Here is a 26,559-nt window from a genome sequence, read left to right as displayed (position 1 = left end):
GTGTAAGTGTGAAGATGAATTTATAGACCAGTATCAAACATATGGACTAATATCAGACTTGATCTGGACTTGATCTAGACTGGGCTGGGATGTTTTAATATATAATTACTCTTTGATATTAAGCTCTTTCTTATATACATATGAGTGTCTCTGGATTTGTTTCTCTAGTCACCCTGGACCAACACAGTAAGTCTAGGAAAAAATACAGCCAGAATGCTCCTTCCAATTACAGATGGCAGAAACTTCACTTTCTTCAGATAGGCTGTTAGTTGGAGCCATCCCTTGTTGAAGGACGCCGAGCTTGGTAAAGTAGAAGGCTCCAGTTTGGGAGAAAGATTGGCACGACGGGCTCAAACAATGTCACAACGGTGAAAATGGCAAAGCACTGTCTATTGTGTCTTCCAGAGGGCCATTATGAGTTTGAGTAGACTCCGCGGCAGCAAACAATAACACAAACATTGAAATGTTTGCAACTCTTAACCACTGTGTCCTGACCCTACAAAGAGAATGGAAACACTGAGGCAGGTCACGCTCTAGGTATAAGGTGACGATTTCTAATGACAGAAGTCAACCTGAAAGATTAAGACGAGGGAGCTATCTTTCCGGTCTTGGAAAGGTACTGGCTTGGCAATAAGAAGAATGTGGGCATAGAATTGAACTCACTGAACCAAGATACATGGATTTCCCGAAACTGGGAAAATCACATCTAAATTATGAGGACCGTGTCAATGCTGGTCCATCTGCTTTGGACCAGTTAACAGCCTGGTCCTTTATTAAGAATGGGATCTCTCTGAGGTTGGGCACTCTGGAAATGACCTAAATTACTCCATATAAGAGAATTGAATTGTTGGCCTGGGCTGTAAGTCAAGCACTTCCAAAGAGAAAGACAAATTGTAAATCTATAAACTGATGAAAGAAATATAATTTACTGAGTGCCGACCAAGTGCTGCCAACTAAGAGGTACTTATTCCATTTAAGAAATGCTACCTGGATGCCAACATATGAATCTCCTTGTGGCTACAAATGAATTCATTGCATCATTAGTCTTTGATCTTGGTTTTTTGTGCTTTTTTTAATGAGACAGATACTAGCCCATATTTCAGAAGAGAATAAATCTCTGCCAAGGTTTTATACCAAAGTTAACTTACACCAGGTAACCACACTGAAAGAGGGATGTTGTGCTCCTCTGAGAGGGGGATAGGACATAACATTAATATGATATGGTTTTGCATTTCAACATAATAAATTGTTTATTTGGGAATATATACTAGAAAGGAAATACTCAGAAAAGTGGCTTGTTAAGCTCAGCAGTTCCTGCGAAGGGAAATAGTCCCCTATTGTGGGCTGTCTATATAAGTAAGATGTGGGGTTTCTTCTGTGATACATGCTATTTTGCTGACTTCTCTGGGACACCATCATGAATGAAGGTCTAAGACATTAAACCCTCTCCTTATGTTTCTGAAACCAGACCACTTCCGCCACACATAATTCACCACAAGAATCTGTCGTCTAATGTTATTTGAATTTCACATTAATGCCGCTTTCATCTGACATCAGCCAAAACCAAAAACACACTGCTCTGATTCGTAGTGCTCCTATATAGGGTTAAAGACGGTAATATTTATGGAAACTGACAACCTCATCTTTCTCCCTCAGGGTGGCTGATGGGTTTGAACAGGCTTCAGGAGTGAGTTTTCCAGATAATGAAGAGTTCCCCCACTGCTCATTGAAAACCAAAGGGGGGATGTGAATGTGCTTGTCTCACTGCTTTCTAAACTGCAGTATAGCTATTGTAAAACAAAAGGGGCAGAGGTTCCTTGGCCTCTTCATTCCCACTCAGGGTCATTTCTGTGACCATTAATTACTCAACTGGGATGTAACGTAAGTGTGTTCTTGTCTCCTTTTCTGTCTGTCACCGAGTTGTCTGCTCACACAGTCTAGACACCAACTAATATGCTTAGCTCCTTAGAGTTTAATACATGCTGAGATACTCTGGGGAAAATATTTAATTTACTATGATTCTCCCATTACATGATAATTGTATCCCTTGTCTAGGGCTGCCAATGCAACGTAGTACAAACTGAACAGAAGCATATCACCTCACCAGTCTGGAGCGAGAACTCCAAATCATTTTGTCAGTCACCCCTTTTTTCCAAGTTTTATTGACATATAATTCATATAGCATACAAAACTTAATCATATTTAAAAGAGTTGTACAATCATCACTACAATCAAGTTTAGTGCATTTTCTTATTCCTTGTACTCATTTTTATTAGCTCCTCATTACCCATAGTTTCTTAGGGTTTAGGCAAGGGAAGAAAGACCCCTTCGAGTTTTCCATTCCTGCCCGCTCCAAGCACTTCATGGGTTCCTTCACGTGGCTAGCCTTCCTCTGGGTATCTTTCTAGGTCTCTTGAGTTTTATAAGAACAACACTCAAATTGGAATAGGATCAATCATATAACAGTATGCCATCCTGTTAACTGATACCATCTTCAAAAACCATTTCCAAACAAGGTCACATTCATGGGTACCTCGTGATACACCTTCCAGCTTATCTTCCCTTGTCAATGACCTCCTTACCTGACATTTTGCAATTACAAGTTGAAAATTTTTTAAGTGTCCGATTGAGAAATCTTGTGTAATAGTAACAGAAATCTGGCAATAAGAAACACTAACCTTTAAGGTGAGAGTAATGCTGGGTATGATGGGGCTATGATTCTCAGGGGGTTGGCAGTTAAGTAGCAATTTAATTTGGTAGATATGTAATAATGTAATTTGACAGTTATGAAAGGTCTGTGAGCTGAAGTGGTCACCCCCAATGTTTGCATAATACCAATTTCTTTTTTTTTTCACTTTCAAAACACTTTTTCTTTTTTTAAATCGTTTTATTAGGAGCTCATACAACTCTTATCACAATCCATACATACACCAATTGTGTAAAGCACATTTGTACATTCATTGCCCTCATCATTCTCAAAACATTTGCTCTCCACTTAAGCCCCTGGCATCAGGTCCTCATTTTCCCCTCCCTACCCTCTGCCCCCTCCCTCGGGAAACCTTGATAATTTATAAATTATTTTGTCATATCTTGCCCTGTCCGACGTCTCCCTTCACCCATTTTTCTGTTCTCCATCCCCCAGGGAGGAGGTCACATGGAGATCCTTGTAATCAGGTCCTCCTTTCCAACCCACCCTCCCTCTACATTCCCAGTATCGCCACTCACATCACTGGTCCTGAAGGGATCATCTGCCCTGGATTCCCTGTGTTTCTGGTTCCTGTCTGTACCAGTGTCCATCCTCTGGTCTAACCAGACTTGCAAGGTAGAATTGGGATTATGATAGAGGGGGACGGGGAGCATTTAAGAACTAGAGGAAAGTTGTATTTTTCATCGTTGCTACATAGCACCCTGTCTAGCTTGTCTCCTCCCCAAGACCCCTCTGCAAGGGGATAATCAGCAGCCTACAAATGGCCTTTCAGTCTCCACTCTGCACTCCCTCCCTCATTCCCTATGATAAGATTTTTTGTTTTGATGATACCTGATCCCTTCAACACCTCGTGGTCACACAGGTTGGTGTGCGTCTTCCATGTGGGCTTTGTTGCTTCTGAGCTAGATGGCCTCTTGTTTACCTTCAAGCCTTTAAGACCCCAGACTATCTTTTGATAGTCAGGCACCATCAGCTTTCTTCACCATATTTGCTTATGCACCCACTTTGTCTTCAGCGGTTGTGTTGGGAAGGTGAGCATCATAGAATGCCAATGTAATAGAAGAAAGTATTCTTGCATTGAGGGAGTACTTGAATGGAGGCCCCATGTTCTTCTGCTACCTTAATGCTAAACCTATAAATATATGCACATAGATCTATTTCCCCATCCTCATATATAAGTATATTTGCCTATAAACATGTCTTTATCTAGACCTCTATAAAAGGCCTTTGCCTCCCAGCTCTTTCCTCTATTTCCCTTGACTTTCCTACTGTCCCACTATCATGCTCAGTCCCCGCTGGGGTTTCAGCAATTCACTTTTGTTACATTACCCTTGATCATGCCCTACTAGCCCTCCCACACCCACCTCACCATCAATTTGGATCACTTGTTGTTCCCTTGTCCCTGGGTTTGTTAACACCACTTCCTTTCCCCCCACCTCACCCTCTCCCATGTCCCCCCGGAACTGTCAGTCCCATCATTTTCTCCTCCAGATTTTTCATCCAGTCTATCTTATTTAGACAGATTTTCAGAGATAATAACATGCACAAAAACAAAAACAAGACAGCATAATGCCAATTCCACAGCACTCATTGGAACTTGATCGTGTTGGTAAGAGAGACCATGACTCAGCCCATAATGGTCATGCACTTGCACCTCTCCACTCAATAGATGTGAGATCTGAGACTCCTCTAGGTGCTCACGGCATGCCTAAGGTCACACCGTGACGTATGGTAAAATTGCTTCTCACTGCGAACATGCAGCTCATAAACAAAATTGTTGTTTAGACAAAGTTACCCTTGAGAATTCCTTAGTTTCAAAACAACAGAAGAAAACTGAGAATGCTCGTGAAGATGGGACCCAACATCACAGGACAACTTATATAGAAATTATTAAAAGCGAACCTATACCACCGTGTGAACCTTTACCAAAAATATATATAATATGACAAATAATAATAATAATTCCTTATGCCCCCACCCCAGCCAGTCCTGGGGCTTTGGGGCTTGGCTCAAGGGGAGTCCCTCTGGGACATGGGGGTACAGTAAATGGTATGACCCTTTTGTTGGGCATGCCTACACAGTAGGATATGCTGGGCCCCTCCAGCGTTTCCCGTATGGGCTCCAATAAATTTCTTCCCTTTTATTTAAAAAAATAATAATTCCTTACTGATAAATCGCATCTGGACCTGAAGGAACAAAAAAGCACACTGCCGACATCTAATTGAGACTGTCTAGTTTGGGGCTTTGTTGAGTCAGGTGAGACTTGTAATTGGGCATCTCCCTTGAAGAGGCCATAGAAGCTATGCCGATGGAGTGACAACATTCATGGTATCCGCTGAGTCCTGGGTTTTCAACTTGGGGGGCTGCAACATCAAGGACTCCCTCAGAAGAGAAGTGCTTAATGCTGCCCTCTAGCAAGTGGTGGTTCCCTTGGCACATCTTCCTAAGTGCATCTCTTGCCTAGGGCCGCTGACAGACACTCACTCGTTTGTTAAGAAAACCGTTTGATGATGGTGGTGACAAGTAAATTATGCAAATATCAGTGACTCGGTATTTGATGAGAATAACAATTTTCACTGAAAAATAAGAAAATGCTTTAAATAACCCTTTAAACATAATATATCTACATATAGCTATAGATATTCTGCCCTGTAGCTCATGTTAAGTTTGAAAACTACAGGGATAGATTGAGAAATGGAAAGTCTACAAGCAGATTGTTGGCTGTCAAGTTATCTGCCATTTAGATAGCCATCAGATCCAGTTAATAAGAAAGAAGAGATCTTTTAAGTGTTCTATAAGTAGCTTAGTGGTTACGCATTGAGCTGCCATCCTCAAGGTTGGCAGTCCGGAAACTACCAATCGCTGTGTGGGAGAAAGACTGGGCTTTCGACTCCCATGAACCATTCCGGCCTCGGAATCTCCCAGAGGCGGTTCCACTCTGTCCTCAGGATCACTATGGTGGACAAAGGCATCGACTAGGCATCAACTCGATAGCCGTGATATTTTTTTAGTGCTTTTCTATGGAATCTTTGCATTTGTTTCAGTATTAGACCCTATGACCATACTACATTTGAATTTATTTAGTCACGGCTCCGAAGATTAAAGTGTTAAGTTGTAAAATGCCTATGTTAGTTAAATACACTTGTACTGCAAGTCCACACCGAAGGATGAAGAAAAACAAAGGGGTTCCTGGTTCTCTCTGCAGTGCTTTGTTCACGTCTATGCCCTACAGGTACAATGAGCTCTGAATATGACTTCAACAAAACGGTAAAGAAAGGTTGTCAAGCAGCCATTTCAGTAGCAAGCTAGTTTGCTTACTTCCTGTTCCTCTTGGTGCCCTTAAGTGACTGAGTTTGCTGAATCAGAGAGGTGTTAGGAAACAAGGAGGCTTTTTGAGTTACATGCAGTCATTTTGCTTCGCATTTTTTTTTGTTTTTCATTCATAAACATATGGTAAAGCAGGATGTAATGTTTCGATGATTGTGGCTTCAAGTCTAAACTATGTGAAACTTGAAACAGACATCTGGTGTTTACTGCCCGGAGAAAAAAGTACCATAGCCTTACTTCTCTGTGTATGATTCAAGATCATCGGTAATAAGGACCTGTAGATGAGAGAAAGCTGCAGAAGCTTAAGTTAGTCCATTCTATTAAGAGGAGAGCGGCATTTCTCTTTCCTCCAGGAGAGGAAATAGGATAGAGGCTACGAGAGAGTCTTCAAGACCTCCTCCTTTCTGCCTTCGCCTGTCCTTGAATGTAAACTCCATCTAGTCTCTAGCCAGAAGTTCTGAGATAAACTGAAGCGGAGTTGCAATGAGACGTAAAAATTATTTCTTACCCAGGAAAAAATATATTTGAATACTTCCTTTTCTCCACCCCACACATGTTCAGCATCATTCTAGTTGGTATACCCTGTCAGCTTCATAACGTACATTGATGCTAATTAGAATTCTATTTCCTACATTAAAACATCTCATTTTTCACATTTTATTATAAGATTTATTCTAGCTCACATTTTCCATTTCCACACATCCATGACACTTGGAATAGAATTTTATGGAAATATTTACTGCTTTTTAAAAATATGACACATTTTGGGAAATCATACTTTGATATTTTTATAAGCATAATCATCCTATTAATCAAACATTCTGTTCTGCCTTCCCCTTGAGGAGAAAAAAATGAAGTCACAGATAGGAAGTGACAGTTATCATTTATAGGTGATATCAAACAAATTTATGTAGGAATTACTTAGATGAGTTATCATTTGTAAGTGAATGGGCATAAAATAACTCAACTCTGTTTTGTAGCCTGTCTTATTAGAACACAATAAAGATTCAGCGAAGGTAAAGCCTATTGGCCTAGAAATTCACACTTGCATATATGTTTGCCGAAACCGTCAAAGAAAACTCCAGAGTCAGAAATTCCAGATGCAATTGCTGCTATGGCATCTATCCTGAGGCCACATGCACAGATTTGATATTTCTTTTCTGGAACTGTGTCCTCTGTGAGACAACCTCAATCTGACTTAGGTGACTTCGATGCTCAAAGCCACAAGGCAAGGCACTTCACAGCACTCTGCAGTCTTTGGGGTTATGAGAAGAGCATGCTTCCCTGCAGGAGCCGTGTGTTAGTCTGCGTACTTTAGAGAAACAAATCCATAGAAACTCACGAATGAGAGAGATTTACATAAAGGTTAAGTGCACATCAAAGAAAACATCCCAACCCAGTGCTGCCCAAGCCCACAAGTCCAACATTAACCTATATGTCCGACACCAATCCACAAAGTCCTCCTCCATCTCACAAAACGGACGCAATGATGCCGACTGCAGGAGGAAAGCCAAGTCAGTGAAAGGGTAATCACCTCAGCGCTGGCAGGGGTCTCCACACGGCTGTTCCAGCACCCAGGGCTGCATCGGGGTAGGTCCATGTGGCTTCTCCTCAGGGATGTCCTGCAGGAAGTCAGCCTTGCAAGCTGACTTGCAGGGAATTGCTAAGGCAGCTGCAGAATGGTCCAACCATCACAAAGGAGACCTGAGAACTAGAAAGGTGGGTCTCACTGAGGCATTTATCCCTCTGCCCTTCAATTAACCCCACATGTGTTTATTGGCCAGGTTGGCACAATAACCTTCCTCAATCCACCCTTTGCCAACCTGGCACCTGCACATAATTTTTTAGCTTCACAATTGAAATTAAGCAACACCTACACCTTAATCCTATAAGCCTGTGAATGTTTCCCAACCTATGAAAGTTTGTAAGCCAACCACTTCAGCCTTTATTCCCCCCGATTTTGCGTATCCAATTTGTATACTGCCCATTTACATCAACCCAGTTCTCTGAGAAGACAATCATATTTTTCGACATGAAGAGTCTTCATTCCAGTTGGAACCTTGTGAAGTCTGCATCCATAAGCAGTCAAATCCGGACAGGCCATCCATAAAGTCTGCAACAATATGTACCAGTTCACAGGCTCAAAATCTCCAGCTGGTTGGGTTTGGGTCAACTCAATGTGGGCAGCCTCCCTCAGCCTCCACAGGGTGCCCATTGGTCACCTTGTTTTTAGACCATATACTAATTCTCAACAAGCCTATCCCCCTTGTGCTAGGTCATGAATTTTAGACCAGTCAATTGGCTCTCGTCTTCTCTTTTTCCTGGAAACCAAGTCCACAGATGCCAGTGGTCAAACTCAACCCGTGTCTTTATTGCTGCATTTCTTCCACTTCCGCTCAACAAGTAGATCCAGGTGGTCACCTAGCAAGCATTTCAGTCTGCTCTCAGGCTCCCTTTAACATTCAGTCCCAGAGAGGAGTTTCTTCATGGGTCCAGATTTTTTCCAGCTTTTGACAAAGCTACTGGTTCCTGACTACTCCAAAGCACTGGGTGGGACATATATTTCTTTGCATGCATGACCTAAGCCCATCTAAAGATCAAATTTTAATGGCTGAAAGCAAGTGGGCTTACAAACTTTCTATTTTCATGCTTCCCATATTTTCCCCATAAAACAACCAAGTAAATAGTATGGCTTCATCTGACCTCTGGCCAGACAAGAACTACCACAAGGGAGAGGTCAAACAAACATCTACTCTCCATCTTAAGACTTGTTTCTCCAGGACCCCACTCCCAAGGTACCATAATGTGTTAGTCTGGGTACTTTAGAGAAACAAATCCACAGACACTCATGTATAAGAAAGTTTTATGTAAAGGTTTAGTGAGCATCAAGAAAACATCCCAACCAAGGGCTGCCCAAGCCCACAAGTCCACCATTAACCCATGTGTCCAACACCAATCTACAAAGTCCTCCTCCATCTCACAAAACAGACACAACGATGCAGAATGCAGGAGGAAAACTGAATCAGTGAATGTGTAAACATCTCAGCGCTGGCAGGGGTCTCCACGCGGATGCTCCAGCACCCAGGGTTGGGGATGTCTTGCAGGAAGTCAGCCTTGCAAGCTGAAGCAGGGAACTGCTAAGACAGCTGCAGAATGGTGCGACCATCACAAAGCAAGGGACCTGAGAACTAGAAAGGTGAGGCTCATCGAGCCATTTATCCCTCTGCCCTTTAATTAACCCCACATGTGTTTATCGGCCAGGTTGGCACCATACACGAACTACCTCAGGCGACTCTGCCCTCATGACACTATAGACCACACTTGATGTTTTCAGATTCCAAGGTACTACTGGTATTCCTTTGGGGGAAGTACTTGCATGTCTAACAATGTTTAATGCCTTGGTTTAGGGTTGCCAGAATTAGCCAATAATGACATGGGATGCCCTGTTAAATTTGAATTTCAGATAGGCAATGAATAATCTTAAAGACAAGTATGCACTGCACAATAGTTAAGATATACCTATAGGGCTAGGGAGAAAGTATTCCTTCATGGGACTTACTTCTAGTAAAATATAATTTGTTATCTGAAATTTGAATTTCACTGTGGGTGTTGTCTTTTTCCTGCAACCTATTTGGGGTTGAAGAATGTACCCTAACAAGTTCCCATGGCCTCACCCTTTGAACGAACTTGTGTCACTAATCTACCTGTCAGTCAAATGTGATGGTCCAAACCTTCGGCTCTCTTCCCTAGGGCTGCCATGACTGCGTATAGACTCAGTGGCAGCGAGCCTGCGGTTGTTTGGGTTTGAGTTGATGCTTTGTTTTTAACCATTGCTCCAACGGTGAAAACCTGCAGGCTTCAGGCAGCCTCCCCTTAAAACTGTAACAATACTTAGATGTGCACACCAAACTCACTTCACTACCATCAAGTCAATTCTGATTGTTGTATTTAGTTTTGCACAATCCCCCCCCCTTTTTAAATCAACATCACATAATATTGGTACAATTACAATGGTGTTGCATAGTGACTACATTAAATGATATTAGATACTCTTAATATCTAAATGTCTCTGGCTCAGGTTGCTAGCCTTTAAAATTGGCCTTCATAATCGTCCACCACTACAAGTTTTTGAAATGCCCTCGTTTACCTATAAAACAAAATTGTTCCTAATTCGGACAAACCTTACTTCTCTCCAAGTAAGTAGTGTTTGGATTATTCAACATACAACGTTTAAATGACTCAATGAATGACTTCCCGCTTGAAGATGTTTAACAAGGTCCACAAGAAGCCAAAGCACGCACCCTGACTTTCTTTCTTTCCACCCCACGCGCCCTAACGCCAGACTTTGCTCACAGTGAGTGATCCGATGTTGTAACCATGAAACTGCTGACAATGCTAAAGCAATCCCACTGTTCAAATCCAGTTCTGCAGTGGGTTCAAGCAGTGGATCCCGATTTGCTGCGAACAGAAGCCACTTTCCTGGCCTGAGAAACAACCGTCTCAGAGCAGCTTGCTGTTCTCTTCCGCCATCTAGTGGAGCCCAGGACGCGCTTGTTCGCGAAGACACAGGGCAGAGATCAAATGGCTGTTTTATTTTTGTCATCACAATAAAGGGGGATTTATAGAGTGTTTTGATAGATGAAACATCATAACTGTTCATTAAAAATTAAGTAAAACACAGTGGCCGACTTTCATACCTGAGCAGTAGAGATGAAATTCATGCAATTTCATTTCGTCTCTTTCGTATGTCCAAAGGCTGACTTGAGCAGTGACAGACAGAAGTCCCGACAAGCTTAACGCGTTCCAAAGGAAGAGTGTCCTTCTCGGTGCTCTTGTATCCCGTTAAAAGCCTGCTTGCTTTGGCTTAAAAGAAATGTGATCATAACTCAAAGGAAATCACGTTCTGGGAAGCTCTGAATTGGTGCAGAATATTTTGGCTGTGTATTTAACCACGTCTTCTATGCAATTAGAACTTATGATCAGTATTTAGGAATTCAAATAGGGTGTAAGGAATGGGAAAGGGACACTTGGTTTTAGTGCCCCATAATCTTCAACTTTCTTCAAATGGCATACTGTTGGATTTAATTGTGTGAATCTAAATTGAAAATAAATTTCTCTAATGAATGAAATAAAGTATTTCTGAAGTGTGACTTATTTCCCAATAAAGTTGTTCTCACTGAATAAGCTTTATAGGAAAAATTCTTCTGAGGTTTCAAACAATATTCTGGTTCCCTTTGGATTTTTTCATTTCAAAGGCCAGCGCTGTTATGGAATGCTTGGATTTTTCTAACAAAAGATATCTTAAACCAAGGCCACGTTGTTTTCGTCATACTCGGGGAGTCAGCTGAGAAACCTTCCATTTGTCTTTCAGGGTGGAAAGATTCCCATAAGGTGGACAGCCCCGGAAGCTATTGCCTATAGGAAATTCTCCTCTGCGAGCGATGCGTGGAGCTACGGCATTGTCATGTGGGAGGTGATGTCCTACGGAGAGAGACCTTACTGGGAAATGTCCAACCAAGACGTAAGTGCTACCACTCATGCTGCTGTTGGTTTGTGAATGTAAGCGCACCGCTGAGCTGGAGCGGGAACTAGGCCTTTCCCTTCACTCACATCAGCACTTCCCGGGCCTGGAAATCGCTCAGGGTCGAAGGGCAACTTTGAGAAGGTGGGTAACCTTTCACCTCTGTTTTTTTATGGACTGTGCCACGTGCTTGGGTACCTCAACCATCTATCAGATCTGAGCCTTGGTGTGTGATGCGCAACTGCAGCATGGCTGTTCTTACGCAGCAGCCTTGGCCGACAAGTTGAACAAGGGAAAGGGTCGGGCTGACCTTGCACTTCTTCCTGAGGGCAATTTAATGCGTTCATTCAGACCAATTAACACTTAGAGCAAAGAGCATGAATGATTCCAGGCAATATGTGGACAGTTTAGGTCGTGACGTTTGGTTCTTTTGAGATACAAGATGCTTCCTGAACTCTATTTTGTTTCTCTTTCAACTATAAATTTTGTCTTGGTGGTTGACATTATGAAATAAGACGGTTAACACACATTTGACCTCTGTAGCCTGTCCAAAGTGAGAGACAGTAGCCAGAAAATGTGGATACCTGAACTACCCCCGTGAGTTTGCTGTCAGAGTGGAAAACATACTCTAATTTTCTACTTCCTCATCTGACAATTCAGGCTTTGTCCGCTCACTTGATGTGCTTAAAACATCGAATGATTTCTACAACAGTGAGAAATCACCTCTGATAGGACTTTGAATGTGAAAACAAAGACTAGGTAATTATTGAAAATCCTCACCAACAGGCAAAGTACACGCATTTTCCCACTTCTTTCCTTTTTTTTCCTGTTAATTAATTAAGACTGTCCCCCCACCATATTCCATCCACAAGTCATCCAGACATCTCCAAGACTGCGCCTTTGGAAGTATAACCTTTCCTGTCAGGCATAGAGAGGAAGACTTGTGTCTGTTTGCCCTGATCAATGGTCTCTCTTTTCCACGTAGTATTGCTTTCAAAGCAGAGTCCTTCCCAGTTGGCATGTGCTAGTGATTCGCTCCAGAAACTCCCTAACTGTGGTTTTGAGATTATACACACTGCTCCAACATTATTCTCCAAATCCTTGTATCAATACACAAACTAGAGAACCTGGGTCCTATAGAGATTCCAGCCTTAAGTCAAAAGTGTGCCATAAGTCTTCTCTCCAGTTCACAAAAATTAAAAATGCTTCAGTGGGTAACATCATCATCCACTCGATAAAAGGGTGAGGGGGAGCAATAAAAGGGACTAAGGAGTGATGGAGGTTCGATTTTAAATATTTAAATTATATTTATTTATTAAATTATATTTATTTATGAATATCACATTTGACATTTCTTAGAAAGAATTGACAGGGGAAAAAGCCTCAAGTTGCATAGTATTAAAGGATTCGATAGACTTCAGTATGAATCACAGTTCAATGTAAAAGAGGCCAAAATCCTCACAATTGGACCAATAGGCAACATCATGATCAATGGACCAAAGTGTGAAGTCATCGAGGAATTTCTCTTGCTTGGATCCACAATCGATGCTCATGGAGTTGTGTCAAGTGGTCAAAAGATGCAGTGCATTGAGAAGATCTGCAGCACAAACCCTCTTGAGACGATGAAAGGACAAGGATGCTCTTTTGAGGACTCAGGGGCTCCTGACCAAAGCCATGGCGTTTTCAGTTGCCTCAGATGCATGTAAAAACTGGACAATGATTAGGAAGACTGAAGAAGAATTGAGACATTTAAATTGTGTGGCTGGGAAAATACTGCAGGTAACATGGACTGCTAAAAGGACAAACCGGTCTGTTTCGATGAAGAATGATCGGAGTGCCCTTTGGAGGCAAGGATGGTGAGACATGGGCTTACATTCTTTGGACATATTGTCAGGAGAGGCAAGTCCTTGGAGTAGGCCATCATGAGTGGTAAAGTACAGGGGCAGCAAAAAAGGAAGCCTTCCATGAGATGGATTGATGTCGTGGCTATAGTGATGGGCTCAAGAACATAGGAACAACTGTGAGGATGAGTCATGACTGGCCAGTGTTTCCTTCGGTTATTTTTTTTTAACATTTTATTAGGGGCTCATACAACTCTTATCACAATCCACACATGTACACACATCAATTGTATAAAGCACATCCGTACATTCTTTGCCCTCATCATTTTCAAAGCATTTGCTCTCCACTTAAGCCCTTTGCATCAGGTCCTCTTATTTTCCCTCCCTCCCCGCTCTCCTCTCCCTCATGAGCCCTTGATAATCCACAAATTGTTATTTTGTCATATCTTGCCCTATCCGGAGTCTCCCTTCCCCCCTTCTCTGCTGTCCATCTCCCAGGGAGGAGGTCACATGTGGATCCTTGTAATCGGTTCCCCCTTTCCAACCCACTCACCCTCTACTCTCCCAGTAACGCCCCTCACACCCCTGGTCCTGAAGGTATCATCCACCTCGGATTCCCTGTGCCTCCAGCTCCCATATGCACCAGTGTACAACCTCCGCCCTATCCAGTCCTGCAAGGTAGAATTCGGGTCATGGTAGTTGGGGAGAGAAAGCATCCAGGATCTGGGGGATAGCTGTGTTCTTCATCGGTACTACATTGCACCCTGACTGACCCATCTCCTCTCCTAAACCCCTCTGTGAGGGGATCTCCAGTGGCCGACAAATGGGCTTTGGGTCCCCAATCTGCACTTCCCCCTTCATTCACTGTGGTATATATATATATATATATATATTTGCATGATGCCCTTGGGCACCTCGTGATCACACAGGCTGGTGTGCTTCTTCCATGTGGGCTTTGTTGCTTCTGAGCTAGATGGCCGCTTGTTCACCTTCAAGTCTTTAAGACCCCAGACACTATCTCTTTTGATAGCCAGGCACCATTCGCTTTCTTCGCCACATTTGCTTATGCACCCGTTTGTCTTCGGCGATCGTATCATGAATGTGTGCAGCCAATGATATGATTTTTTTGTTCTCTGATGCCTGATAACTGATCCCTGCGGGACCACGTGATCACACAGCAGTTGTGTCAGGAGGATGAGCATGGTAGAGTGCCAATTTAATAAAAGAAAGTATTCATGCATTGAGGGAGTGTTTGAGTAGAGGCCCAAGGTCCTTCCGCCACCTTAATACCAAACCTATAAATATAGACACATAGATCAATTTCCCCATCCTCATATATATGTATTTGCATGTGCATGTCTTTGTCTAGACTTCTATAAATGCCCTTTGCCTCCTAGATCTTTCTCCATCTCCCTTGATTTTCCTCCTGCCCTACTACCATGCTCTGTCCCCACCTGGGTTACAGCTATACCTCTTCTTTATGTAACCTTACCCTTGATCATTCCCTACCAGTCCTACCACTACCCCCTCACTACTATTTTGGGTCCCATGTTGTTCCCTTGTCCCTGTATTTGTTAACACCACTTCCTTACCCCCCCTCACCTCCCCTATCCCAAGTCCCCCCGGAACTGTCAGTCCCATTGTTTTTCCTCCAGATAGTTCATCCAGCCTGTCTTATTTAGACAGACCTGTGGAGACAATAACATGCATGAAAACAAGACAGAGGAAAACAAAGCAATAGTATACAACCAGACAACAAAACAACAACAACAAACCACTGACAAAGAACAAACAAAACACTTCACAAAAGAAAAGCTTGTAGTTAGTTCAAGGATCATTTGTTGGCCCTTAGGAGTGTTTTCCAGTCCGGTCTGTTGGGGTACCACGCCCTGGCCCCAAAGTCCACTTTCAGCATTCCCTGGGGACCTTGATGCTCCATTCCCTTGCTGTTCCGCTGCACTCCCCCAGTGCTTAGCCTCGGTGTGGTGGGATCAGGTCAGGTATAATTCCCACACTGTGTCTCCGGTGCTGTCCCCTGTATCGCCCTTGGTCAGTGAGGGGCATCATGTCTCATAGTGGGGCCATTCATGTTGTTCTCTCTGTGGACTGGCTGCTCTAATCAGGAACATCATCCTTAGAGTCGCTATGCGTCAGAGCCAACTAGAGGGCACCTACAAACAGTTGGCAAAACAATAAAAAACGTAGGAAGCACCAAGAGAATTAATAAAGAATACATACATAGTCCCTGTATCACAAAGAACCAGGAGCCATGGTAGAGTACTGTTATTTGTTGAACTGTAAGATTAGAAGTTCAAAATCACCAACCACTCCACAGGAGAAAGATGAGACTTTCTACTCCAGTAAAGAGCCACAATCTTGGAAATCCACAGGGGCAGTTCTAACCTGTCCCATATGGATGCAACGAATCATAATTGACTCAGTGACAGTGAGTTTGGGTTGGTGCTTCGTATTAAAATGAATTGGTTGATGACCAACCATTTCCAGAGGCAGCATGCGATGAAGAACTGGCGCTATTGAAGGGAAAAGTTCAAGTTACACTGACGGCATTAGGGAAAAATGAGGCTCCAAGAATTGACAGAATATTAACCACGGAACTTGTGAGACCACCTGACCAACCTACTAGAAGAGATCCATATTGTTGCCCGTTACAAAGAAAGGTGATCCAACAGAATGCAGAAATTATCAAAATACATCACAAATATCAATGGCTACCAACATGTTGCTGAAGATCATTCAAAAACAATTTCAGCAGTACATCAACAGGGAACTGGCTAGAAATTCAGGTCAGAGTCAGTAGAGCTCTTAAAATGAGGGGTATTATTGATGGTAACAGGTGGTTCTTAGGTGAAAGCACAGAAAACCAGTGATAAATTTTCTTGGGTTTTATTAACTATGCAAAAGCATTCTTCTGTGTGGACTATAACAGACTATGGACAACACTTCAAATAGTTGGAATTCCAGGATACTTAATTGTGTTCAAGAAGAACTTTTATGTAAACCATGAAGTAGTCATTTGGCCAGACTAAAAGATACCGAATGGCTTAAATCAAGAAATTTCTTTGACAATTCTTTGTCATTTCACAATGCTTGTTTATTCTGTACACTTGCCAAATAATACAAGAAGTTGGGCTGTGTGATAAAGAACGCAGTATCAAGATTGGAGAAAAGTTTATTAACAGCCTCACATCCGTTGGGCATGGTACCCGGAGCGACCAGTCCCTGGGGAAGGGCATCGTACTTGGTGAAGCAAGGGGCAGCCAAATAGAGAAAGCCACTCAGCAAGATGGACTGGCACAGTGGCTGCAACAGTGGGCTCAAGCCAAAGAACCACTGTGAGGATGGTATAGGAGCAAGCAGTGTTTTGCTCTGGCGTGTATCAGAACAATATACACCGCAGAATGCATTCACAAAAGCCATGCTTATAATGTTGCGTGTGCCAGCGAGTCCATTAGGGCTCACAGGACAGACTAGAACTGCCCACACGGTTTCCTACGCGAGACACTGGTCGAAATACTGTTATAATAGGAGGGGACAAGTCAAGGGAAGCATCGGTGCTTTTCTTGCCCTCTAGATTATTATTATAGCGCCTGTGGAACATGGACCACCCATTTAGTAACCGTGACCATGGTTATATGTGCCATAATTCAGCCATGAGAGCCACTTAACTTTTCAAAGTGCCTCAGTTTCATGACCAATAAAGACAAAAAGGGGATTGAGCTAGCTGATTTTTAAGATCCCCACTGGTAGTAACATAGTATAATTTTATTATCTTTGAAAGAAATAGTTATCACAGTGTTCTCCAGTGCTTCCCAAATGATTCAAATTGATTTGGGGGTTTTCCCCCCTGAATTTAGGACACTCCCAGATTTCTCTGGAGGTGCCAAGATTCGTTAGGATTCCCACGGAGCAGAGCCGTTCCAAGTAAAGATGCCAAGTCATAGGCCGATTGTTGTAGAAGCACAGCTTCTGTGGGGGAAAAAACAAACCCAAGTGTGTAGTTTTCAGTATAGACCCTACGTCCATTGCTGTTGAGGATTGTCTGGTGTAGTCCAAGCCCTGTTGCCATCTCCTCCTTTGCTGGACCTTGTCCAAAAGTTCGCCCAGCCATTCTGGCCATGAATATTGATGGTCTGTGCCCAATTGCTGATTTAGGGAACAATTTTGTCGATTATAGCTCACTTGGCCACAGAGACTATTTCCAGAACCAGCAGAAGTTGCCAGAGCCAGGAATACACTCCCCACCTGAAACCCATTCTCATCCCTTCAGTATGACCAATGGCCACACACAGGTTAGCTCTCCACTCAGAACCTGGTTATTTTCTCAGGCTCAGGGAGCATGTCAGCTGGCTTATTTTCTTGCCTTTTGTGTAGCTTAATCAAGAACTATTCAAGAAAGTGTGTGAAAATATATTCTTTAAAAAAATAGTTGGAAGGAAAGGAAAAAGTCAAAAGTTTGAGGAAGTCGGATCAGTACAAGGCTGCAGGAGAGCAGTAAGAGCTAAAAATCCTTTATGTATCTTGTGAATATTTTTTGCTGCTGCAGTAAAGAGAGTTGAAATTCTGTTTAGCTTAACATATTGGAAGTCAGCATATCTGTGACAGATCCTATAACCAGAATTTCTGTTTGGAAGCAAAAATAGCTTAATAAAAAATTTCCCAGCTGCTCTTTCCAAATACCAGCTATTCCCTATTTGTCCAGCATTTCTCATTTGTTTGGTCAAAGCATAGTCTTAGGTTTGACTTTTTTTTGCAACCAAGGTACATTTTAAATTAGGAAAGTAATATTTTAGGCAATAAAAATTCAACTATGTTCTGTTTGGGTATTTTATATTTTTACTACATTTTGGTGAACTTAACAAAGCTATGGGCACAGATGAAATGAAATGCTTTATGATTTTAAACAACTTTAGAGCATTTTAGATAGTTTGTATGAAATAGAATCTCCATTCTGCAGACTGTGGCATATTTTATTACAATGAACAATTCTGAGTTTGCAGAATCTGTTTTTATGAATAATATAATGAGTCTCCCAAAGGTCAGTGGTATAGCACATAAGGGAGAGGAAATAAGAAAGAAAAAACGAGTGTACAGAAGTAGCTCATAAAAGATCTAAAAAAAATAACAGCAGGGGCCATCTGCTTAGCCACTTGACAATTATTTATTAAATATGTACTAGTCACTGGATTCAGTGTGCTTGTGGAGTGAGGCTGGAGGGTCAAAAACCCCAGTTCTCATTCTCAGGGAATCCATTATTTAGGTGAGGAAATGAAGGTCTGATGTTTTCAATCTTATCTCCCCAACTAGATTGTATAGTCCTCAAGGCTAGATGACATGCCTTCCATCTTTTATTAAAATAGAAATTATATTGTATGTTTATTCAACAGAATACACACATATTAAAAAGCAAATGTGCCTGCATATATCATAAATGTGTGTGTATCTAAAAGCAAATGGATACAGATGCTACTAGTCAATGTTATTTTGATCTTTTTTTTAATCATTTTTTTGGGGGCTCGTACAATTCTTATCACTAGCCATACCTACATCCATTGTGTCAAGCACATATGTACATTTGGTGCCCTCATCCTTCTCAAAACATTTGCCTTCTACTTGAGCCCTTAATATCTGCTGTTCATTATCCCCCTCCCTCTCCACTGCCCCCTACCTCATGAACCCTTCGTCATTCATAAATTATTATTATTTTGTCATATGTTATACTGACCGACATCTCCTCCCACCCTCTTCTCTGCTGTCCATCCCCCAAGAAGGAGGCTATACGTAGATTCTTGTAATCAGCTCATTATTTTGATCTTAAATGACAGAAAATCAACCTCAACAGCTTAAGCAAAAATAAGGAAATGAATTTACACCAGATACTAAGAATATAGTTTGGTGCTGGTGGATCCAGAGGCCCATGCAGGGTTTTCAGCTCTTCCCCGTGCCTACTGGCCCCATTCTCTCTAACTGGAACTGCCTTCCCATTTGCTGTCTGCTGTCTGCTCCACGGTCCAGCAACCCCACCTGAATCGGACTTCTTCTCTGTGAAAATGTGTATACTAATCCTTGAGATGACTACAGTTGGTTCTGTTATCTCCTGCCTCTGAGATAGATATAATTATTAGACAAGCTAGGGGTCTGCGGCAGCCATGTAAATGGCCATCTCCCCATGGTCACGTGAATCGAGAGAGGAAGTCCCTGAAGGAAAACCAGTGTGTTTCCACAGGATGGCTTATGTTTTCCCTTTTTATTGTGCATCACTTTAAAGAGGAAATGCATATTTATTGCACTATCAGATGGCATCAAAGTGTTAGTGATACTTATCTTCTAATTCTAATAAAGTATTGGGCATATTAGAAAAACAAAATTTCTAGCTCCACTGTTCATTGGCCATGCACTCTTGATTGACTGCTTTAAGTTTTATGAAACACTGTCAATCATCGGGCTCCAAATCCTCAGTAGCAGAATCTGAAAGAATTAAACGATCATGACAAAGTACAGGGTACATGCTGCTCACGTCCATAGCGTTGGCTCCAAGTCAGGGCGACTCCATGTACAACACGACTAGCCCGCTGCTCTACGGCATGTTCATGGGCTGCTTTTCAGAAGTAGACCTCCGGGCCTTCCTCCTGGGAAGTCTTCACTGAAGTCTGTTCAGTGTAATAGCAACATACAAGCCTCCAAGACACAAAGGTGCTGGCTGTACACGAGGTGCATTGACCAGAAATCAGACCTAGATCTCTTGGATAGGTGAGAATGCCACCACCCAAAGCAATCCCCTCACCTGGTTCAAAGATGTTTATTTAAAAAGTGGTAGTAAGTTTCCACTCTCTTTCTGAGCTCATTGTGAATCAACTACTAAATTATTAACTCATTTAACCTTTTAAAATATTTCTATGATAGATAACTATTGTTATTCCAGTTTCCATCTAAGAGAGCTGAGGCCTAAAAGAGACATTTGACCCACTCAAGGTGGTTGTGTTGGTGTCAGGTACTGTCAGGTCAGTTTTGACACATAGGGACCCTGTGCACAACAAAATTAAATACTGCCTCATCCTGGGTCATTCTCCCAATTGTTATGTCTGAGCCCATTGTTGACGTGATGGCTGCTGAGTCAATCCACCTTGTTGAGGTCTTCCTCTTTTTCGCTACCCCTCGATGTTATCAAGTATAATGTCCTTTTCCATGCACTGCGCTCTCCTGATAGCATGTCCAAAGTATGTGAGACAAAGTCTTGCCATCTTTGCTTCTAAGAAGCATTCTGACTAGACTTCTTCCAAGGCAGATTTGTTTGTTCTTTGGACAGTCCATAATGTCTTCAGTATTTCTCACCAACATCACAAGTCAAATGCATCAATTCTTTGGCAGTCTTCCTTATTTAATGTCCACCTTTCACATGCAATAGGCTCCTCAAAAGGAACATCCATGATCTTCAACACTCTAAAGAGTCCTTGTGCATCAATTTGCCCAATGCAATGTGTCATTGTATGTCTTGTGTCATTGTATGTCTTGTGTCATTGTATGTCTGGTGTCATTGTATGTCTGGTGTCATTATATGTCTTGTGTCATTGTATGTCTTGTGTCATTGTATGTCTGGTGTCATTGTATGTCTGGTGTCATCGTATGTCTTGGCTCCTGCTCCCATGAGCATTGATTGTGGATCCAACCAATGATAAGATCCTGAACATCATCAATACTTCATATTCCCTATTGGCCCAGATGTGAGGATTTGGGTTTTCTTCACACTGAGTTGTAATCCATATTGAAGTCTTGGTCTTCATCAGCAAATGCTTCCAGTCCTCCTCACATTGAGTAAGCAAGATCGCATCATCTGCATAGTGAAGCCTCTTAGTAAGCCTTCCTCCAGTCCTGATGGCACTTTCTTCTTCATACAGCCCAGCTTCTCGGACCATTTGCTCAGCATAGAAATTGAATAAGTATGGTGGGAGGATACAGCCCTGACACATACCTTTCCTGAGTTTAAACCATGAAGTATATCCTTGTTCTGTTTGCACGACTGCCTCTTGATCCATGTACAAGTACCATATTAACAAGATGAAGTATTCTGGAATTCCCATTCTTCTCAAAGGCTATCCAGGGTTATAATCCAACATCAATTGCATTTGCATAGTCAATAAAGCAAAAGTAAATGTAGTTCTCGTTTTCTCTGCTTTCAGCCAAGATCCATTTGACATCAGCAATGATGTTCTGTGGTCAACATCCTTTCCTAATCCAGCTGGAATTTCTGGCGGCAACCTCTTGATGGGCTGCAGCTTTTGTTGCTGGCTCATCTTCAGCAGCCGTTACTTGCATGTGATAGCAATGACGTGGTTCTAGAATTTGTGCATTCTGCTGGATCACCTTCCTTTGGAATGGAGACAAATATGGATCTTCTAGTTGGTTGGCCAGGTAGCTGCCTTCCAAATCCCTTGGCACAGATGAGTGGATGTTTCCAATGCTTCATTATCTTGTTGAAACTAGCTTATTGAAACAAGGTTACACAGATGACTGGAGCTGGAACTGAAATTCAAGCCTTTCCTTATTCTATGGGTTACATAGTTTCAGTCTGATATCCATGTGGAGGGAGAAAAATGGGCTTCTGTCAAGACATCAGCCTTGGAAACTCTATGAGGTAGTTCTTCGGTGCCCTGTGGCATCACTATTGTTCCCTTACTCTGAAGTTCATGCTTCTCCCTACTGTGCTAGACACAGTTGTGGTGGTGGTGGTTGTTAGATGTTGTGGAGTCCATTGTAACTCACAGCAACCCTAGGTAAAATGGAATGAAACTCTGCCTGTTCCTACACCATCCTCACAATTGTTATATTTAAGCCCATGGTTGCAGCCACTGTGTCAATCCGCCTCCTTCATCAATCTCCTCTTTTTCATATCCCGTAAAAGTCTAAGTTTCAAAGGAGGGTCCATATCACTGGTATATCATTATCAGCAAAAAATGTACAGTGTCTCACTACTGCTTGAGAAATAAATTGGTCTTGCAGTATGTTATGTCTGGGTGTTTAAAATTTATACCATGTTCCATTCATATTGTTATATTCTTTTAAATGCTTTAAAGGAGTAGCTTAACATCTATCCCAAGCAACATTTCAAAGCACATGAATTTGCCCTGCTCTTTAATGTTTTATAGTACATGAGGTTTTGTTGTTTGTTTGTTTCAGATATTTCAGGGTAATTTTTAATGTTACTTTCATCCAAGTTCAAAGCCATCCTTCTTTACTGCATAATGAGATTTTATTTGAATGCTAGAAATTACACACACCCCAAAGATGACCCCGAGGGACCCTCGGTTCTTCCCTCTCACACGTACACGGTGTAACGTGCTCAGCAGAAAAGAGCAGAAACAAAACAGGAGCAGCAGGCAACATTAAATAACCAAATCCCCCAGAGCTAACATGCAGGGAAACTAGCCCTGCTTAAACGCCAGGCGACTTCAGCTCGAGCTAATGATCTGAATGCAAGACTGGAGTCTTGGGTTTGGTTTTGTTTCATTTCCCTGACAAGATGCTGTTTTAAAAAAATCACCTTGAAGCAATTCGAAATCCAAGTGCCTCCTGGGTATGGCATCGATTAGGCATATGCTACAAAGCTGCTTCCGTTTCCGAAAAGGCAAACGACCATCAGAGAACATCTCATTGGAGGTGTGCTGGGACGCATAATGCTGCCTCTCAGCTTTTTTGTGTGTATGTTTGTTTTCTCTCCCCTTGCTTTTCACACATGGTTCTATAATAATGAGTTTGGGGTTAGATTGCTTTCTGCAGCTTCTCTGGGGGTGAGGGTGTGGGGAGAGGCGGGGAACACCGGAGTCTTATCTTTAGTGTTTTCTTTTGTAGGTGATGTGGTTGGAAAGAGCCTTTTGACCTTATCCGAATTGATTCCTCTTTTCAAAATTTAAGAAAGGAAGAAAGTAACCTTTTATCATATTTCTTGCTTGTCTTCATAATTCCATCACCTTTCCAAATTATGGGTCAGTACTTCCACTGAGAATGGGGAATGAGTAGAATCCACTTACCTAGAAATGCAGCACAATTTTATGACTCAGAGAGTCCAGTCATTTCCAATTTTGTCTCTGATTAGATTTTCCAAACTCTACTATATTATGTAATGGTCTTTGTGTAATGATCTGTGTAAGATACAGTAAATTGCTAAAGGCCCATTCCTATTATTTCAACCTTCCATATTACAGAGAGGATGTTTGCATGCATTTGAATATGTATTTACCAAAGCAATTTTCAAAATGGCTTTCTTCCTTTCAATTTTTCAATAATTTCTACTCGTGACGCATAGGCAGTACCAACCTTGTAATTAAATACGTGCTAATTACACTAGCATGATGTATATCTGCTACAGAGGCAAGAGTAGTAGGAAATATTATGAGATGCAATCAATCACCATTGTAAGCAATTCAAATAGCAAAGTTCCAAATAGAGGAACCAATATTACCACAATGCAGTTTTCAAGGGAATATTTTCAGATTAACTAACAGGAGAGCATATGTGCATGTCAATGGTGCGTTCGTGTAAAAATAATCATATCTTCAAGTTTCAACTTAAAAGAGAGCTAATTATACTTTTTAGCTCTTTTCATTTGTGTCCACTGCTCTCCTTGGAGCATGTTAGGATCCCTTTTATCTTTGTACCCTTAAACTTTCCCTAGATAATTTCAGTGGGCCTGTTGTTCTTCGGTGCCAGGAAGTGAGTTCCACCTCTTCGCAACCCCATGTTTCTCAGAACAAAGCACGCTCTGCCCCTGTGCCATCTTCGCAATTGCCACTATGATTAAGCCCATCTTGCACCCACTGTGTTAGTCCATGTTTTGAACGTCTTCCTCATTTCCGCTGTCCTACTTTACCAAGCATGATGTCTTTTCCCAGACTCTGGTCTCTCCTGGGAACATGTCCCAAGTACAGGAGATGAAATCTCGCCATCCTAGCTTCTCAGGAGTATGGCTTTACTTTTTCCAAGAGAGATTTGTTTGTTCTTCTGGCTGTCCATGGTATTAAAAGTCATAATTCAAATGCATTGGTTCTTCTGTAGTATTCCTTATTCAATGTCCAACTTTTGCATGGAAATGAAAATACCATGGCTTGAATCAGGAGCACCTTAGTGCTCAAAGTGATATCCTTGCGCTTCAAAATATTTAAGAAGGTCTTGTGAAGCAGATCTGCTCAATGCAATATAGCCTTTGATTTCTTGACTGCTGATTCCATGAGCTTCAACTATGGACCCAAGCAAGATGAAATCCTTGAAAATGTCAATGTTCTCTCTGTTTATTATGATATTATCTAGTGGTAAATATTTTGGTTTTCTTTACACTGAGTTGCAATCCATACTGATGGCTGACACCCTGGGAAAATTCTCATTCAAGTTGCCTAATATTTTCTAAAATCAAAAGCATGCACTAAGTGAAGAAATGTTTGCTTTATTCCCAGAGAGAGCTTGGGGAAATGGTCATGAGTTTCAAGAACATTGTCTTGTTAAGGGGAAAAGCCAACAAATTGGGTTGGAAAGAGGGAACCGATTACAAGGATCTACATGTGACCTCCTCCCTGGGGGACAGACAACAGAAAAGGGGGTGAAGGGAGACACCGGAAAGGGCAAGATAGGACAAAATAATCATTTATAAATTATCTAGGGCTCATGAAGGAGCGGGTAGCGGGGAGTAAAAGAGGATTTGATGCAAAGGGCTTAAGTGGAGAGCAAATGCTTTGAAAATGATGAGGGCAAAGAATGTACAGATGTGCTTTACACAACTGATGTATGTATATGTATGGATTGTGATAAGAGTTGCATGAGTCTCTAATAAAATGTTTTTTTAAGTTTCAAAAAGGTATATGTGAAATGTCTATTTGTATATTTTAAAAACATGATTTGTTGTAGGGAAACAGGCAAACCACAGTTTCCAGACTTTTATTAGTCTTAGTTTATAAGGATACATTCTGCTGCTGTCTAGACGTTTGGTTTCCAGCAGAGTTCCATCTGAGTACACGAAGCTTTGTGGGAAGGCCACATACTGAATCTCGAGATGGGACCAGAAGTCCTGAAAATTAAGTAGCCTTCGATTTTAAATGGCTCTAGACTGAGAGCTGCCAGTACAATATAAACGATGACAAAATAAAAGACCATTACCATCCAGGAGTTCCATCCCTTTCATTGATGCTAGTCAGGGACGTGCTCAACACCAGAGCTTTTTAATAACAGCTTGGGACCTTGATGAAGCTCAGATGATTCTGTAACTGAAACTCTCTCTATGACTGAAACATGGGTGCACAAAAGATGTTACTTATCTCAGTCCCAACGATTGTAATTTTCAACAGTTAGAGATCAAGATTTCTCAAATCTTAATCATGTCATCAACAAGCTAAATCAGGTCCTACCTTTCATATTGTCCTACCTTTCATATTGCTTATTCAACAATCCACAAGTTGATGGCCTACTAAGGGCCAAGAATTCTCCATTTGATATAGATCCTTAATGTTCCATTGTGACTTCTAGAAAAATGAGGTCTCACTCATTTTGGTAAACGTGGAATCTTGGGAAATTCCTCTTAAAATTAACGAAGAAAAATTTGCATGCCCATATTCTAATGATTTCCAGCCACCAAATAACCTCTAAGAAGGTGTCTTCTCTCTGTATCTTATTTTTTAACCACCTTATTGATTCCCTCCACCTTTAAAGAATGAACTTCATTATATCCAAATACTTTTCACTGAATTATATGCTCTGTATGTTTAAAAGTACTAAATGAGGAATGCATATGAGATTATACATGTTATTTACTTGTAACCACTGTTTGGGGTCCATGTAAAAATAGCCATCATACTAACTACCAAGTAAATAATTACCAGAGTGTTCAGTGTTCTTATATTATGAATAAATATTTTAATCTGCAGAACTAATCATTATCACCCAAAATAAGTATATCATTGGACCTCTGGAATATTTTGTTTTAAAAGATACTGCCTCACAAATTGAGCAAGGACTGAAAGGTACACTAGTAAATAGAATGTGACATGATTAGATTTTTACATTGACTCTAAATATTAATCATTGTTTTGTGAAAAGCCTATAATTTCAGGTAGAATGGGGAGAATGAAGCAAAAGATTCCCATTATCTAAAGGGTGATAAAAAT

At 41.6% G+C, this 26,559-nt stretch overlaps 1 protein-coding gene across 1 annotated transcript in view; it reads left to right on the top strand.

Annotated features, from left to right (window-relative positions):
• The window catches only part of EPHA6 (EPH receptor A6), a 1,136,602-nt gene that overhangs the window by 1,073,455 nt on the left and 36,588 nt on the right, over window positions 1–26,559 (top strand). The window contains 1 exon segment of the mRNA XM_075543438.1: window positions 11,406–11,555. Coding sequence (XP_075399553.1) covers window positions 11,406–11,555 — 150 coding nt within the window.

This window comes from Tenrec ecaudatus, chromosome 2 (assembly GCF_050624435.1).
Source record: "Tenrec ecaudatus isolate mTenEca1 chromosome 2, mTenEca1.hap1, whole genome shotgun sequence".
NCBI lineage: Eukaryota > Metazoa > Chordata > Mammalia > Afrosoricida > Tenrecidae > Tenrec > Tenrec ecaudatus.
The sequence above is the reverse complement of the archived record's forward strand: the minus strand, read 5'-3'. Positions and strand labels throughout refer to the sequence as shown.